The sequence below is a fragment of the Schistocerca serialis genome, chromosome 2 (genome assembly GCF_023864345.2).
Source record: "Schistocerca serialis cubense isolate TAMUIC-IGC-003099 chromosome 2, iqSchSeri2.2, whole genome shotgun sequence".
In the NCBI taxonomy this organism is placed as follows: Eukaryota; Metazoa; Arthropoda; class Insecta; order Orthoptera; family Acrididae; genus Schistocerca; species Schistocerca serialis.
Window position 1 is genome coordinate 494,913,501 of NC_064639.1, and position 19,251 is coordinate 494,932,751.

A 19,251-nucleotide genomic window follows, 5' to 3' on the forward strand; every position below is an offset into this window, starting at 1 on the left:
CAGTACCTTTTCGATTAGACGTTTGCAAGCGAATATAAGTCTTGGCTTCAGTTGTCTAAGTGTGATTCCACAATGCATCGTTGTCGGCTGCAGAAAATGACGTGGTTCAGCGTGTTTCTCTCATTTTGGTGTTTCAAATACAGTTTCTTCCAATGTAGTTTCTTCTTTTCAGATAATACAAAAATAATACTAACATAATTCATAATTGTTTATGACTTCGACCTTCACATTGTTCTTCCATCAACACACACCAAGAGTTAGCTTCCGACTCGGACTGACTATAGGCAAAGACTACTCCAACGTCAAAGATATTTTACACAATCAGTTTCTTTGCTATTCTTCGATACATTTTCTAATAGTAATCAATATGCTTTTACTCTCAAAAACAGAAGTAAATTAACATATAATAAGACAAATTATAATAAATTCTGACAAAAATATAAGAAAACATTTTCAATTCAGTATCGACAAATACGGTATAAAAAAATAACTTCTCCCAGATCCATTACAGCTGTCAGCAGTGGATGCTTTCATTCGGGTTATATGCCCTAGATCGTTAGGTTCTGTAGGGCTTTCTTTACCTTATTGAGCTTGCCATAGTCAGTAACACCAACTCCTACAGACTTCGCTGGAATGGAGTGGTTTGCACACCTTGGTGCTGCAGGTAGCTGTACCAAAGGTGCAACTACTGTGAAGCAAAATCTGTGGAGGGAACAGACAAACTTGTGATTCTTGAAGAGGGACAGCAAATTCTTCAGTAGTTGAAGGGGCAACTAGCTAGATAACAGACATGGCGTTGTAACATTTAGATAACAGGGCTTGGGTTTGGTGGTACTGTTAAAAGCTGAGAGCCAGGAGAAACTAAAGTGGGTTTCCACGGGCCGGAGTAGAATGTTAGATCTCTTTAAGTGGTAGGCAGGGTAGAGAATTTAAGAATGGAAATTGGTGGGTTGAAGTTGCATGTAGTTGGAGCTAATGAAGTGTGATGGCAGGAAGAACAGGACTTCTGTTCAGGTGAGTACAGGCTTGTAAATGCAAAATCAAATAGAGGTAATGCAGGAGTAGGTCGAATAATAGGGAGGAAATTTGAATGAGAGTAAACTGCTGTAAATAACACAGTGAAGACATTATAGTAGTCAAGGTAAACATGACGCTCATGTCCATTGTAGTAATTACAACTACATGGCTGCTAGCTCTGCAATTGATAAGATTGAAACAATCTCTCAAGAAACACAAGACGTAACTGAGGTAGCTACGGGAGACAAAAAATTTATGATCGTCCACTGTAATTGGATAGTAAAAAAGGAAGAAAGGGAAGCTGATTTTGAGAACACGGGGTGGGGGAGGGAATGAAAGGAGAAGCAGCCTGCCAGAATTTTGTGCAGAGCATAATTTAATCATTGCGAACACTGTGATAATCGTGAAAGAAGTTTGTACACATGGAAGAGACCTGCAAATACCAGAAGGAAAATATAAAAGGTAATGGTAAGACAGACTTCAGAAGCAGGTTTTAAACAGCAAAATATATCCTAGAGCAGATACAGATTCTGTCCATAATTTGTTTATAAAATGTTGATCAAAACTTGATGAATTGCAGAGAGTAGGATATTAAGTGTGAATAAATTGAAAGAACCAAAAGATGTCTAGTTTCAGAGGGAGACTCGGGCAATGATTGACTGAAAAAAGGAAAAAGAACAAGATAACAAAGGAGTAGCCTTGAGAGATGAAACAGTGCAGGTGCTGGAGGCTCAAATAAAGAAAGACAAGTCTCATCAGAAATCCTTGGATAGCAAGGGAGATGTTGAATTTAATTGGTGAAAAGATAAAATATAAAAATGCAGCAAATGAGGCAGACAAAGGGAATAGACATAAAAAAACATGAGATTGACAAAGTGGGAAATAACTGAGCTGATATGGCTGTGGGAGAAATTAAATGCAGGAGAAGCATTCATGACGAGGGGAAAGGATTAATGCCAACTGTAGTAAAATTAGAGAGCTTTGGAGCAGAGAAAAGCAGCTCCATGAATATGAGAAGTCAGATGGCAGACCAGTATTGAGAATGGAAAGTTGAAAGCTGGAAGCAACACTGGTATATAATACAAGGGAAACAAACAAACTTGAAGACAATATCAGAGAAGCAGAAGAGGTAACTGAAGAGGATATTGGAGAAAATATATTGTGGAAAGAATTTGAGAGAACTGAAAGGTCAAAGCTGAAAAATGGCCCTGGAGTAGGAAACATTCCCTGAGAACTGCTTCTGTCTTTGGAAGGGCGAACAATGTAAAAACTATTTCACCTGGTATGCAAGATATTATACTTGTTACATACCCATGAACTTAAAGAAGAATTTAATGATTCCATAAAAGGCTGGTGCTGATAGGTGTTGATATTACCAGAGTATCAGTTCAGCAAGTCATGCACGGAAAAACTGACATGAATTATTTACAGAATAAAAGAAAAACTGATAGATGCTGCTCTTGGGAAGTTCAGTTTGGGTTCTGGAAAAATGTTGGAACATGCAAACCAGTACTGATATTTAAGGCTTATCTTTGAAGGTTGACTGTGGCTTTAGGGAGGGCTTTTGACAATGTTGACTGGAATACTCTTTGAAATTCTGAAGGTAGGTAGAAATAAAATACAGAGAATAAAAGGTAATCCACAGCTAGTGCAGAAACCAAACAGGTTGTAAGAGTTGAAGGACATGGAAGGAAAGCAATAGTTTGAAAGGCAGTGAGAGTTGTAGTGAACCATCTATATTATTCATTGTGTACCTTGAGCAAGCAGTAGATGAAACCAAGGAGAAGTTTAAAATTGTTGTTGTTGTTGTTGTTGTTGTTGTTGTGGTCTTCAGTCCTGAGACTGGTTTGATGCAGCTCTCCATGCTACTCTATCCTGTGCAAGCTTTTTCATCTCCCAGTACCTACTGCAACCTACATCCTTCTGAATCTGCTTAGTGTATTCATCTCTTGGTCTCCCTCTACGATTTTTACCCTCCACACTGCCATCCAATACTAAATTGGTGATCCCTTGATGCCTCAGAACATGTCCTACCAACCGATCCCTTCTTCTGGTCAAGTTGTGCCACAAACTTCTCTTCTCCCCAATCCTATTCAATACTTCCTCATTAGTTATATGATCTACCCATCTAATCCTCAGCATTCTTCTGTAGCGCCACATTTCAAAAGCTTCTGTTCTCTTCTTGTCCAGACTATTTATCGTCCATGTTTCACTTCCATACATGGCTACACTCCATACGAATACTTTCAGAAATGACTTCCTGACACTTAAATCAATACTGGATGTTAACAAATTTCTCTTCTTCAGAAACGCTTTCCTTGCCATTGCCAGCCTACATTTTATATCCTCCCTACTTCGACCATCATCAGTTATTTTGCTCCCCAAATAGCAAAACTCCTTTACTACTTTAAGTGCATCATTTCCTAATCTAATTCCCTCAGCATCACCTGACTTAATTAGACTACATTCCATTATCCTTGTTTTGCTTTTGTTGATGTTCATCTTATATCCTCCTTTCAAGACACTGTCCATTCCATTCAACTGCTCTTGCAAGTCCTTTGCTGTCTCTGACAGAATTACAATGTCATCGGCGAACCTCAAATTTTTTATTTCTTCTCCATGAATTTTAATACCTACTCCGAATTTTTCTTTTGTTTCCTTTACTGCTTGCTCAATATACAGATTGAACTACATCGGGGAGAGGCTACAACCCTGTCTTACTCCCTTCCCAACCACTGCTTCCCTTTCATGTCCCTCGACTCTTATAACTGCCATCTGGATTCTGTACAAATTGTAAATAGCCTTTCGCTCCCTGTATTTTACCCCTGCCACCTTTAGAATTTGAAAGAGAGTATTCCAGTCACACCCCCCCCCCCCCCCCCCCCCCCCCCCCCCCATGAACCATGGGCCTTGCCGTTGGTGGGGAGGCTTGCGTGCCTCAGCGATACAGATAGCCGTACCGTAGGTGCAACCACAACGGAGGGGTATCTGTTGAGAGGCCAGACAAACATGTGGTTCCTGAAGAGGGGCAGCAGCCTTTTCAGTAGTTGCAAGGGCAGCAGTCTGGATGATTGACTGATCTGGCCATGTAACAATAACCAAAACGGCCTTGCTGTGCTGGTACTGCGAACGGCTGAAAGCAAGGGGAAACTACAGCCGTAATTTTTCCCGAGGGCATGCAGCTTTACTGTATGATTACATGATGATGGCGTCCTCTTGGGTAAAATATTCCGGAGGTAAAATAGTCCCCCATTCGGATCTCCGGGCGGGGACTACTCAAGAGGACGTCGTTATCAGGAGAAAGAAAACTGGCGTTCTACGGATCGGAGCGTGGAATGTCAGATCCCTTAATCGGGCAGGTAGGTTAGAAAATTTAAAAAGGGAAATGGATAGGTTGAAGTTAGATATAGTGGGAATTAGTGAAGTTCGGTGGCAGGAGGAACAAGACTTCTGGTCAGGTGACTACAGGGTTATAAACACAAAATCAAATAGGGGTAATGCAGGAGTAGGTTTAATAATGAATAGGAAAATAGGAATGCGGGTAAGCTACTACAAACAGCATAGTGAACGCATTATTGTTGCCAAGATAGATACGAAGCCCACGCCTACTACAGTAGTACAAGTTTATATGCCAACTAGCTCTGCAGATGACGAAGAAATTGAAGAAATGTATGATGAAATAAAAGAAATTATTCAGATTGTGAAGGGAGACGAAAATTTAATAGTCATGGGTGACTGGAATTCGAGTGTAGGAAAAGGGAGAGAAGGAAACATAGTAGGTGAATATGGATTGGGGGACAGAAATGAAAGAGGAAGCCGCCTGGTCGAATTTTGCACAGAGCACAACATAATCATAACTAACACTTGGTTTAAGAATCATGAAAGAAGGTTGTATACATGGAAGAACCCTGGAGATACTAAGAGTTATCAGATAGATTATATAATGGTAAGACAGAGATTTAGGAACCAGGTTTTAAATTGTAAGACATTTCCAGGGGCAGATGTGGACTCTGACCACAATCTATTGGTTATGACCTGTAGATAAAACTGAAGAAACTGCAAAAAGGTGGGAATTTAAGGAGATGGGACCTGGATAAACTAAAAGAACCAGAGGTTGTACAGAGATTCAGGGAGAGCATAAGGGAGCAATTGACAGGAATGGGGGAAATAAATACAGTAGAAGAAGAATGGGTAGCTTTAAGGGATGAAGTAGTGAAGGCAGCAGAGGATCAAGTAGGTAAAAAGACGAGGGCTAGTAGAAATCCTTGGGTAACAGAAGAAATATTGAATTTAATTGATGAAAGGAGAAAATATAAAAATGCAGTAAGTGAAACAGGCAAAAAGGAATACAAACGTCTCAAAAATGAGATCGACAGGAAGTGCAAAATGGCTAAGCAGGGATGGCTAGAGGACAAATGTAAGAATGTAGAGGCCTATCTCACTAGGGGTAAGATAGATACCGCCTACAGGAAAATTAAAGAGACCTTTGGAGATAAGAGAACGACTTGTATGAATATCAAGAGCTCAGATGGAAACCCAGTTCTAAGCAAAGAAGGGAAAGCAGAAAGGTGGAAGGAGTATATAGAGGGTCTATACAAGGGCGATGTACTTGAGGACAATATTATGGAAATGGAAGAGGATGTAGATGAAGATGAAATGGGAGATATGATACTGCGTGAAGAGTTTGACAGAGCACTGAAAGACCTGAGTCAAAACAAGGCCCCCGGAGTAGACAATATTCCATTGGAACTACTGACGGCCGTGGGAGAGCCAGTCCTGACTAAACTCTACCATCTGGTGAGCAAGATGTATGAAACAGGCGAAATACCCTCAGACTTCAAGAAGAATATAATAATTCCAATCCCAAAGAAAGCAGGTGTTGACAGATGTGAAAATTACCGAACTATCAGCTTAATAAGTCACAGCTGCAAAATACTAACACGAATTCTTTACAGACGAATGGAAAAACTAGTAGAAGCCAACCTCGGGGAAGATCAGTTTGGATTCCGTAGAAACACTGGTACACGTGAGGCAATCCTGACCTTACGACTTATCTTAGAAGAAAGGTTAAGGAAAGGCAAACCTACGTTTCTAGCATTTGTAGACTTAGAGAAAGCTTTTGACAATGTTGACTGGAATACTCTCTTTCAAATTTTAAAGGTGGCAGGGGTAAAATACATGGAGCGAAAGGCTATTTACAATTTGTACAGAAACCAGATGGCAGTTATAAGAGTCGAGGGACATGAAAGGGAAGCAGTGGTTGGGAAGGGAGTAAGACAGGGTTGTAGCCTCTCCCCGATGTTGTTCAATCTGTATATTGAGCAAGCAGTAAAGGAAACAAAAGAAAAATTCGGAGTAGGTATTAAAATTCATGGAGAAGAGATAAAAACTTTGAGGTTCGCCGATGACATTGTAATTCTGTCAGAGACAGCAAAGGACTTGCAAGAGCAGTTGAATGGAATGGACAGTGTCTTGAAAGGAGGATATAAGATGAACATCAACAAAAGCAAAACAAGGATAATGGAATGTAGTCTAATTAAGTCGGGTGATGCTGAGGGAATTAGATTAGGAAATGAGGCACTTAAAGTAGTAAAGGAGTTTTGCTATTTGGGGAGCAAAATAACTGATGATGGTCGAAGTAGAGAGGATATAAAATGTAGGCTGGCAATGGCAAGGAAAGCGTTTCTGAAGAAGATAAATTTGTTAACATCCAGTATTGATTTAAGTGTCAGGAAGTCATTTCTGAAAGTATTCGTATGGAGTGTAGCCATGTATGGAAGTGAAACATGGACGATAAATAGTTTGGACAAGAAGAGAATAGAAGCTTTCGAAATGTGGTGCTACAGAAGAATGCTGAAGATCAGATGGGTAGATCACATAACTAATGAGGAAGTATTGAATAGGATTGGGGAGAAGAGAAGTTTGTGGCACAACTTGACCAGAAGAAGGGATCGGTTGGTAGGACATGTTCTGAGGCATCAAGGGATCACCAATTTAGTATTGGAGGGCAGCGTGGAGGGTAAAAATCGTAGAGGGAGACCAAGAGATGAATACGCTAAGCAGATTCAGAAGGATGTAGGTTGCAGTAGGTACTGGGAGATGAAAAAGCTTGCACAGGATAGAGTAGCATGGAGAGCTGCATCAAACCAGTCTCAGGACTGAAGACCACAACAACAACAACATATTCCAGTCAACATTGTCAATAGCTTTCTCTAAGTCTACAAATGCTAGAAACGTAGGTTTGCCTTTCCTTAATCTTTCTTCTAAGATAAGTCGTAAGGTCAGTATTGCCTCACGTGTTCCAGTGTTTCTACGGAATCCAAACTGATCTTCCCCGAGGTTGGCTTCTACTAGTTTTTCCATTCGCCTGTAAAGAATTCGTGTTAGTATTTTGCAGCTGTGACTTATTAAGCTGATAGTTCGGTAATTTTCACGTCTGTCAACACCTGCTTTCTTTGGGATTGGAATTATTATATTCTTCTTGAAGTCTGAGGGTATTTCGCCTGTTTCATACATCTTGCTCACCAGATGGTAGAGTTTAGTCAGGACTGGCTCTCCCACGGCCGTCAGTAGTTCCAACGGAATATTGTCTACTCCGGGGGCCTTGTTTCGACTCGGGTCTTTCAGTGCTCTGTCAAACTCTTCACGCAGTATCATATCCTCCCATTTCATCTTCATCTACATCCTCTTCCATTTCCATAATATTGTCCTCAAGTACATCGCCCTTGTATAGACCCTCTATATACTCCTTCCACCTTTCTGCTTTCCCTTCTTTGCTTAGAACTGGGTTTCCATCTGAGCTCTTGATATTCATACAAGTCATTCTCTTATCTCCAAAGGTCTCTTTAATTTCCCTGTAGGCGGTATCTATCTTACCCCTAGTGAGATAGGCCTCTACATCCTTACATTTGTCCTCTAGCCATCCCTGCTTAGCCATTTTGCACTTCCTGTCGATCTCATTTTTGAGACGTTTGTATTCCTTTTTGCCTGTTTCACTTACTGCATTTTTATATTTTCTCCTTTCATCAATTAAATTCAGTATTTCTTCTGTTACCCAAGGATTTCTACTAGCCCTCGTCTTTTTACCTACTTGATCGTCTGCTGCCTTCACTACTTCATCCCTCAAAGCTACCCATTCTTCTTCCACTGTATTTATTTCCCCCATTCCTGTCAATTGCTCCGTTATGCTCTCCCTGAATCTCTGTACAACCTCTGGTTCTTTTAGTTTATCCAGGTCCCATCTCCTTAAATTCCCACCTTTTTGCAGTTTCTTCAGTTTTAATCTACAGGTCATAACCAATAGATTGTGGTCAGAGTCCACATCTGCCCCTGGAAATGTCTTACAATTTAAAACCTGGTTCCTAAATCTCTGTCTTACCATTATATAATCTATCTGATACCTTTTAGTATCTCCAGGGTTCTTCCATGTATACAACCTTCTTTCATGATTCTTAAACCAAGTGTTAGTTATGATTATGTTGTGCTCTGTGCAAAATTCTACAAGGCGGCTTCCTCTTTCATTTCTGTCCCCCAATCCATATTCACCTACTATGTTTCCTTCTCTCCCTTTTCCTACACTCGAATTCCAGTCACCCATGACTATTAAATTTTCGTCTCCCTTCACAATCTGTATAATTTCTTTTATTTCATCATACATTTCTTCAATTTCTTCATCATCTGCAGAGCTAGTTGGCATATAAACTTGTACTACTGTAGTAGGTGTGGGCTTCGTATCTATCTTGGCCACAATAATGCGTTCACTATGCTGTTTGTAGTAGCTTACCCGCGTTCCTATTTTCCTATTCATTATTAAACCTACTCCTGCATTACCCCTATTTGATTGTGTGTTTATAACCCTGTAGTCACCTGACCAGAAGTCTTGTTACTCCTGCCACCGAACTTCACTAATTCCCACTATATCTAACTTCAACCTATCCATTTCTCTTTTTAAATTTTCTAACCTACCTGCCCGATTAAGGGATCTGACATTCCACGCTCCGATCCGTAGAACGCCAGTTTTCTTTCTCCTTATAACGACATCCTCTTGAGTAGTCCTCGCCCGGAGATCCGAATGGGGGACTATTTTACCTCCGGAATATTTTACCCAAGAGGACGCCATCATCATGTAATCATACAGTAAAGCTGCATGCCCTCGGGAAAAATTACGGCTGTAGTTTCCCCTTGCTTTCAGCCGTTCGCAGTACCAGCACAGCAAGGCCATTTTGGTTATTGTTACATGGCCAGATCAGTCAATCATCCAGACTGCTGCCCTTGCAACTACTGAAAAGGCTGCTGCCCCTCTTCAGGAACCACACGTTTGTCTGGCCTCTCAACAGATACCCCTCCGTTGTGGTTGCACCTACGGTACGGCTATCTGTATCATTGAGGCACGCAAGCCTCCCCACCAACGGCAAGGTCCATGGTTCATGCGGGGGGAAGTTTAAAATAGGATGTTCAAAAGAAGAAATAAAAATTTTTTGAGCTTTCTCATCTCTGACAATTAAAACGTCATCAACAAGATATTTGGCAGGGCAATTGAGTAGAAGGGATAATGTCTTGGAAAGAGGTTATAAGGTGAAGGAAAAAAGGTAGAGCAATGGTAATAGAATGTAGTTGAATTAAATTGGGTTATGCTGAGGATGTTAGGTAAGGAAATGGAACTTGATAGAAGTAGACGAATTTCACTATTTTAGGCAGCAACATAAATGATGTCTGAAATAGAGGACATAATATGTAAACTGGCAATTGCAAGGAATGCAGTTCTGAAGAAGAGAAATTTAATATCCACTAAAATTGTTAATAAGTATTTCCTCTACATTTTTATGGAGTGTAGCCTCGTACAAAAATGAAAGGCGGATGATAAGCAGCTTGAACTAGAAGTTTTGAAATGTGGTACTACAGACAAATGCTGAAGGTGAAATAACTGAAGAGGAAGTAGCTAATTGAATTTGGGAAAAATTAATTATAAATGTGACTAAAAGAGACATCCTGAGGCACAAAGGAATAGTCAGTTTAGTAAATGGAGGTGGGGGGGATGAAAGTAGAACAGGAAGACTAAGACTGGGAACACAGTAACCAATACAGCGTGGCCACCTGTGGCAGACGCGTTTGCAGTGATGACTCCCTTGCCCAGAATGCTGAAGGCCTCACAAAGGCCTTTGCAGACAGGCGATACCCCCCAACCTGGAATGACTGAACCACGTCCTTCGTCAGGGCTTTATCTATCATCATGCCCTGAAATGAGGGACATCCTACCCAAGATACTTCCATTCCTTCCCAGAGTGGTGTTTCGCCACTCACCCAACCTCCATAACATCCTAGTCCATCCCTATGCCACTTACACCCTCGGTCCCCTACCACATGGATCATACTTTGTGGAAGACCCAGTGCAAGACCTGCCCTATCCATCCACCCAGCACCTCCTACTCCAGTCCTGTCACTGGCTTATCCTACCTGACCAGTGGCCAGACCACCTGTGAAAGCAGCCATGTTTATATACCAGCTCTACTGCAACCACTTCACAGCATTTTACATTGCTATGATAACCAGCCAGCTGTCATCCAGAATGAATGGCAACGTCAAACTGGGCCAAAAACTAGGTGGCACAACATACAGCAAAGCACAAGAGAGATTTCGATGGCTGCTTAACTGATGCCATCTGGATCCTTACCCTTAACCCCCCCCCCCCCCCCCCCCCCCCACCCACACACACACACACACACACACACACACACACACACACACACACACACACACACACACACCACTGCGCCCCAGACAGAGAGTGAGTGTGTACACTTTCCCATTACCCCTACCCAATATGTGTCAGCTAGTTGTGTGCTGCCATTTCACGCCCTAATCTGTAAAATCGTGTGCTCAACCGTCTGCAACCTGCCCACTCTACCTGCACCCCCAGCTTGCCCACGGTCAGCTCCCCACTCTCCCACGAGCCACTAGATGCTTCCTCCCAGTCCCTTCCCTGCCTACTGCCTCTCTCCATCTCCCGTCCCACCTCAACTCACCCCATCCCACGTATGTTTGTCCTGCTGCTTGATAAAGGAATTCCATTCTGAAAGCTAGCAAATCAAAGCTCTGTATTTCTTGTTTTTGTATCTGTCGACAACGTAGTGTTTCTGCCTTTCTTTGTGTCATCTCTCCATTCCGAAATAATTAGTTAATAATATAGAATAACCTAGAGAGCTGCATCAAACTAGTCTTTGGACTGAAAGCAGCAGCGTGATGTGTGACCTCACATGCATGCTCATCTGTGGTAAGAAGACCAGGGTGTGTACAGCCCAAGACAACCGGGAAAAACCCGGGAATTTTTCATTGTTTTAGTTTTCAGTTACATTTTTGTAATTTGGACTGGTAAGAACTGATACTGTAACAAGGAATTTTACTTTAGCCCGCTACTGCAAAATAATACTGCAGCAATAAAACATAAATGAGGGACAGAAAACCAAAATAAACTTTAGTTGCAAAGGAAATGCGCCATTTCCAACAACAAAACGGAGTGCACACACAAGCGTCTGCCAACTTGCAACAAGCAGCCAAACGCTAGCCGGAAAAATTCTTCCGGTGAGCCCAAGCTGACAGATTCGTGCATGCTCAAAGTAGTGTAAGTTGCAGTGGCGAGGGTGGTAGTTTCAACATGACCCGTGTTTTGCTGTTGCTTGATGTCAGGTTGGGTCTTACTTGTTTGTGAATCTGCACATACGGATGTGCACTTTCAGCCGAATTATGCATTTTAGTCTGGTTTAGGAAATTCCAATGCTCTTGGAGTACCCTCTGACGTTCTGTTTCGTTTATGACATAATGTAACATCTCTTAATGCTAACATGTGTTCTTCCTATGTCGTCATAGCTGTGCACGCACAGTAACCATTTTTTGAGGCTCTCTGACAACTGCTGAAACAAATTCTAACAGGTCGCAGGAAAATATTGCGAATGGTGGTTGAAAAGGGAGGGAGGGGAAGGCGGGGCATTCATTTTCTAAAGTGCTGGGAAGTTCTATGCTGGTGTATAAAACCTTACTCATTCAAAGGATTGACAAGGTTTATGGTTCCAAGAGAAAGTTTTCACTTAACACGGAAAAAGTGTATTTTTACCTGGGAAAAAGTGTATTTTTAACCGGGACATTCGAGAATTTTTCTTCCTTGTCCACATATAAACCCTGAAGACACAAACATGGTTCATGTTTTTGATGTACCACTCTCACAAGTTACAGCAGCTCTGTGTTGTATTTGTAGGTCATTAATCAATAACTTAAGCTGTTATTTGAGAAGAGTCATTTACCTATGACCTGTATATTACAGCTATGTACATATGCTGAGATTTACTGATTGAGAATATTTATATAGGGCTCTCATTATTTGTGATGTGTTTCACTATGCTGTAGGTTATCTGAGGCTGTTGGTTCTGGAAGAAACACTGATATACTTGAAATCTGCATCACGTCTTGTCTACATGTTTCTGTATAGTTGTAAAATATTTTTCAGTTGCAAATCAAGTGCAAATTTTATTTCAGCTTGTGATATTGCCAGCAAAGCCAAATGTTGTGACAATTCTGGAATCTTACGTCAGAGAATATGCCATTAATCAGATCTGTGGTACTCCAGATAACTTACGCCGAAAGTACAGGCGGCGTCACAATCACCAGAATGGACCACTTGATATAGAACGAATAAACAGAAGGTATGATTTTGTCCATATTATACACTCCTGTTATATTCTATTGTATGTAAATGAAATGAAATGCGCAGTTCTAAGTGTCTTCCCAGTGAGACCAGTGGAATGTAATTATTACAGTATAATGTTAAACACGGGAAATAAATGTGTAAAAGTGTGCCCACAAGAATTGGAAAATTTTAATGAACAGAACAACAGTTGTGGAGAGAGCCCTTGATGAACTCATGTGGAACAGATTTCCTTTAGTAAGATTTATATGTAGAGTGATTGTAGAAATGGCTATCTTTTTGCCAGGTAGTCATTGTTGCTAGACAGCTTCTTTGAATTTTGAAATAGAAAAGTGTTGCAGTCTGTGAGCAGTTTTTGTCACTTCAGGTGGTGTCTCAATGAAAACTTTTCAGTGTACGCACCTCCACTATGTTGCCTTTTGTAATCAACAGTGGACAGTGATAACTTTTCTCTACAACACTGGACTGTGATGATAGTTCTATTCAGGGATAAATTTTATTCATTCTGCATCAACACTTTGTAGCATGGCAACATGGAACAACCCTCTCCACCTCACCAATGAAAGCAGTTTCCACTCCCACTATGCTTAAAGTAGACTAAAACAATCTCCCTCTTTGCTAATGTTGCTTTATTTTTCTGGGCATGTGTGCTACCTGCAGACGTCAGCATCTCTTGTATGAAATATTGTTTACCAATTGAAGAAATTTTCAGTAGGGCGATTTCATCTCAATTCATACAGGTAAAGAGTGAATGTGTCTCATCACTATTTCAAACTTTGCTGAAAAAAAAAATTATGTTGAAGTTCCGCATGACACCTCTCTAAAACTACCAATATTGGGATTTTGTGGTTTGCTAAAACTCTACAGACCTCTCCAAATGAGAGCATTTGTGAAAATGTTGTAATGAAAAGGAAAATTGAAAATTTGTAATAAAGAAACCAAAATGATAAAGACCAGAATTTATTTCCAATAAATACTTTGTTCCCAATACTAAGATACATGATTAATATACGGGGTGAGGCAGCTAAGTCATAACACCCATTGTATCTCCCCGCCTGTAATAGATACGAAGATGCTGTTTGGACAGTGAATTGCAGGGACAGGGGCTACTTGAATAAATCACATTTCATGTTTGTGCTATTTTTTATTAAGAGAGATGAGGCCATCTTTGGTTTTTTCAATAAAACCGTATGTAAAATTTTAGCGTAACATGATGGGCTTAAAAAGATGGTTTCAAATATGTGTATATCACAATATTTAGGCGAATAGTTTTTGAGACAAAGATATGGTCTTGTATTGTGTTCATCCTTCGAAGTGATATTGTCTAATGTGACCTTTCCCGTCTACCACTGAGAAACTTATAAGGGAAGGCATTGTTTTCCTGCTTCTTGATAACGCCACCAGGTGACGCACGAGGTAGCTGGAGAGAAGGGTACAAATGTGCTGCTGGGGTAATGATATATCGCATCTCCTTCACAATTTCTTGGAGCCGACATGTACACCAACGAAGAAAAGTTAAATATACTTCTAGTGTATGGTGAAAGCAGGAGAAATGCTGTTAGAGCAGGTCTTCTCAACCTTTTCAGCTGGCGGACCCCTTCTTCAGTCGAAAATCCATGGCGGACCCCTAGTCAGTCAAGAGCACAGTAACTTAAAATTTGAGTGAAACCCATGGGAACTGAAAGTTTCTTAATGGAAGTGCCATGTTCCCAATGACCCCCCCCCCCCCCCCCTCCAAAGTACCAATAGTCTCTGGTTTAGAGATGAATGAAAACAACTTGAAATTAACGACCCAATTTGAATTCCCACTGTACCCAGACACTTACTAGTGGATTTACTCCCTTTGTTCAACACACTGTAGCCTGATTAAAATTACTTGGTAATTGAAATTGAAATTTCACACGATGGAGCTGTCTTCCTCCAAGAGCAATCAACGTCACGTCCAAACTTTTCGTTGTGGACAAGCTGCTACTTATGGTCTGTTTACTTCCACTATTTGTCTACTGTTGTGTAAGGAGCATGCATATTTCATAACAGTCGTGTGTGTGTGGGGGGGGGGGGGGGGGGGGGGGAGGGGGGGGGGGTGGTTCGTGAAATCCGAAGAAAAATGTTCAAATGTATGTAAAGTTTTCCTTTGGTTGTCCTCCCTCCTCATTCATTTCAACTGGAAACTTTCCTTGTTGTGAAGGCGATGGAGAAACTGCACCCTTCTTCAATGATCCCGACTTCAGCCACTGATCCATGTTAGAAGTAATAAACTGGTCAAAAATCGACTTATGAAATAGGTAGTGCACTGACAAAGCAAGTTCAACATTTAATGATGCCTGGGGCTGTATACGTGCCAGCGAGCGCTGGGATTGGTCAACAAAGCTGGCTCCGTGCATGCGTAAAAGGTTTCAACGCATCTAGCGCCGTGAGCCGGGGCACAAACGATCCCCGTATTGTTGCTAAACAGTTGATCAGAGAAGCCACATTCTCCGGCACTAAACTGCGTATACGTTCTCACTTAGGAACCGCAAAGGCTGCTTGGGGATACAACTTGAAGTAAAAGTACACATGTTTCTCACACGAAAAAAAATAGTGATGAATTTGATTTTCACATTTGTATTCAATAATTTTACTCATTATTTTACATGATTTGGTGAAAGGTGGGTGCGGACCCCCTAGAAAGAGCCAGCGGACCCCTAAGGGGTCTGCGGACCACAGGTTGGGAAGCCCTGTGTTAGAGCATTAAAGCGATATAGAGAGCTGTATCCTGATCATGAGCATCCTATGTGTCAGCTTCTTGCACGTATTTGCAAGAAACTACTTGAATAGGGATCATGGAACGCCATACAGATAACAGGACAGAAAATTGCAACTGGAGAGATACATGAAGAGGGCGTTCTAGCGTTGGCGCGTAATGACCCTACTGATTCGTCGTGACCTATTGGCTCGGAATGTGGTATAAGTCAGACAAGTGTTCTACGCATTTTGCACCGGCATAGATTTCACCCGTTTCACCTCTCATTACATCAGGCCTTCTCTGGTGTGGATTTCGAACGGCGCCAAGAATTTTGCCGGTTTGCTCTGCAGTGCCTAAAAGATGATCCAATATTTTTTTCAACGGATGATTTTTACTGATGAAGCAACTTTCACCAACCACGGTAATGTGAATTTGCATACTATGAATAGAGAATCCTCATTGGCTTCGACAGGTATAGCATCAGCAACAGTGGAGTGTTAACATGTGGTGCGGCATCGTCAGAAATGTCATTGTGGGTCCATACGTCAGTCTGGGAATACTAAATGGCAATAATTATGTACAGTTCCTGCGAAACGTTCTGCCCATTTTGCTGGAAGAGGTACCACTTACTACAAATCGGTGCATGTGGTTCCAACATGACGGCTGTCCTGCTCACTCTTCCGATGTGGCTACAGAGCTGTTACATGAAAAGTTCCGAGATTGTCGGATAGGACGACATGCTGAAGTGAAGTGGCCAGCCTGGTCTCCTGATTTGACCCCTCCTGATTATTTTATATATACACCCTCGCAGCCATTCACAAATCATTCGAACGGCAACTACAAATGTGCATTGCAGCAGAGGGGAAGCATGTTTAGCCCATGCTACAGTAAAGTTTTGTATCATGTACAGTATGTATTTCACATCTTTGTGTGTATTTGCTTCATATTGTGATCAATAGTAAATATTTTCAAATAAAAAAAATACATACGAAATAATTGTGACCAATAAGGGCCTCTCTATTTACATTTGTTTTTCTGTTACTTAGAATGTATTAACATCTTTTAGTATTTTAATACTGTATGTTGTATACTATTTTGGTGTCACAGTTGTCAAATGACTGAATAATATTTGCGTGACATCATCAGTTAAGTATTGTACAAAATATTGCAGTATGTATTACTGTTGTCGGGTAAATGGACATGTTTGTGTAAGGACGGACTCGTGGCGTTTACCATGTACTCTACACAGCAGGAAAGGTCGCATTGGATGCTGCCGCTTCTAAGGATGAACACAATATGAGAGCATATGTCTCTCAAAAACTATTCGCCTAAATATTATGATGAACACACATTTGAAACAGGTTTTTTTTTTTTTTTTTTTTTTTTTTTTAAGCCCATCATGTTGCGCTAAAATTTAACATAGGGTTAAAAAAAAAAAACTTATCTCTGTCTCTGTAGTAAAAAAATAGTACAAACATGAAATGTGATTTATTCAAGTAGCCCCTGTCCCTGCAATTCACTGTCCAAAGGGCATCCTTGTATCTATTACGGTTGGGGAGATACAAGGGGTGCTGTCTCACCCTGTATACACACTTCTGAGGGGGTGTTTTTTTTTTTTTTTTTTTTTTTTTTTTTTATAAATAAACTATGAAAATTTGTAACTATTTTAAATTTCAAATTTAAGTTTTGAAAATATGAATAGAATGTTAACTGTCTTACAAAATGATAAAGTTGAAGGACTGCTAACTGTCAGCTATGATACAAATGCATGAAATTCTTGAACTGTCAAAATATTGGTACATAAAGATAAAAGAATCTGAAACTTTTTGGTTCCTTACAAATTATTTTCTCCAAAACCCTCATCCTAAATTTTCTAAACATTTAATAGTATGTTAATTGGTCATAGTACTTGGGGACTGTACATTCAGAGTGGGCAATACTTGTCTGTACAAAATGTGAGATATTTTTTACGTAGACGTAGCTCTACTCTCGAGGTCAGAAAATCGTGGACACTTAAATATTTTAAATTGATCTCTGATTTTTAAGTAAATGTCATGCTAAACTGGTATTTTTGAATCAAAATAATTACTTAGAGCATTATAAGGGAGTGGGAAAACAATTTATAATGTTGTTCAAAAGCATTTTACAACAAAAATGAGATATATAATATTTATTTTTTATGATATTATTCACATATTATTACGGTCTTCTGTCACGATTTTACTACTTCGTGACTTTCCGTGAATTAGTTGCCTACAATGTAATGATCAACACCGCACATTTGAAAGGAGTTTTTTTTGCATCTACTTCTCATTGAACTTGTATAGCCAAGCTGAATTTGCACACAGACAAGGATGATCCAAGAAGAGCAGTTCTTGGGAAATGGGAACTGCAGACTGATCTTCTGATGATGGCCATTTGAAAGCATTAGCAGGAACTTGGGGCGTCATAAAGGAGACAGTTATATCTTGCAGCTCATGAGACACATTATCTGTCCCATCCACCACTGTTTGTCATACACGCAAGAAATCAAGTGGCTCATTACAAAGTCGTTCAATGTGTACTGTGGTCTCTGCGTTTCATACACAGTAACAGGCTGCATTTTGTGGAAAACTGTTCTTGCAATGTGTATGCCACTCCAGGATGCAACCCAATAGTGACTTGATTCCTACCATAGGCTTCATAGCAGAACACTCTCCTCGTTTTTTAAATGGAATTCCCTTAAGATACTTTAATTCAGAATTCCATTACTAATGTTGATATGGTGTGCACAAATCCAGTAGCATCTCTTGTAACATCAACAACTTCATGCTGGAGGTTAAATCTTGTTGCAAAATGTTTACGGAGACGTCCTACCCCATCACATGCCCCTTTTCCAGGACCTGTTGGTGAAAATACCTTCTTTGTGTCGTAATTCCTGTACTACAGTGTTGACCACGCAAAGCTGAAAGCAATTTCTAAAATGAGACGCTGCACCATCTGTCACATACATACGTTTAGGAAATGCATGGCCTCTAGATGCTATGTCATCAATCATCATGTTGACAGCATAGCACGCATGTGCACTGTCGTGAATGAGATCATCACTGACATCAGCAAAACAGTGTGATGTTCCAAGGAAGTGAGCTACACGTGCAAATGTTGATACTTGCGATGTGTGCCAGTGGTAACTTTGAATTTGATTGTAGAAAGCAACAGACCAGTTCTCAGCAAATTTGAAATGGAACTAATGTGTCAGTATTATGTGATGTGACCGATTTTACTTCTGCTGTGGCCTGTCTTTGAATCCCCGGGATATGATGGTGAGCTATTGCTTTTATGACACAATGCCGAACTTCTATTGCTCTACTGTCTTCTTCACCAACTCTCCTCCCTCCCACAATGTGTAAGTTACGTCACTGTCAGTATCCTGAAGATGTTAGGCTTAAACAGTCACCCCTTCAGCACCAGGACACATTGCACACGCCTGCAACCAACATTTATCGTGCAGCTCTTGACATGTATACACAAAAGCACCAGGTCCATCTCTGTGTACTTCTTTTCTGTGACGCTGCCGAAACAAACAAGTTTCAAATTAATCCAGTAAATACATGTGCTTACTTCCTCCACTGGTTGGCATTTTACCCATTTTGGTCATAAGGAGTAGAATTTTGGGACCAATTTTTATACTCGGGTTCTCCTTTTTCATTAGGAGATATGCTTTTCTTATTGATCTTGTCATATATCTTTTACCTTTTTCATCATTTTCACTAACAGAGATTACATCAGCCTAGTTAGGACTTTGCCTGCTGCAATGTTTGCCATCACATAGGTA

At 40.6% G+C, this 19,251-nt stretch overlaps 1 protein-coding gene across 2 annotated transcripts in view; it reads left to right on the forward strand.

Annotated features, from left to right (window-relative positions):
* Positions 1-19,251, forward strand: part of LOC126457430 (male-specific lethal 3 homolog) — a 124,941-nt gene that overhangs the window by 60,196 nt on the left and 45,494 nt on the right. For both annotated transcript variants that reach the window (XM_050093701.1, XM_050093702.1), the window contains exon 5: positions 12,544-12,710. In XM_050093701.1, coding sequence (XP_049949658.1) covers positions 12,544-12,710 — 167 coding nt within the window. The remainder of the gene's footprint in view (positions 1-12,543; positions 12,711-19,251) is intronic.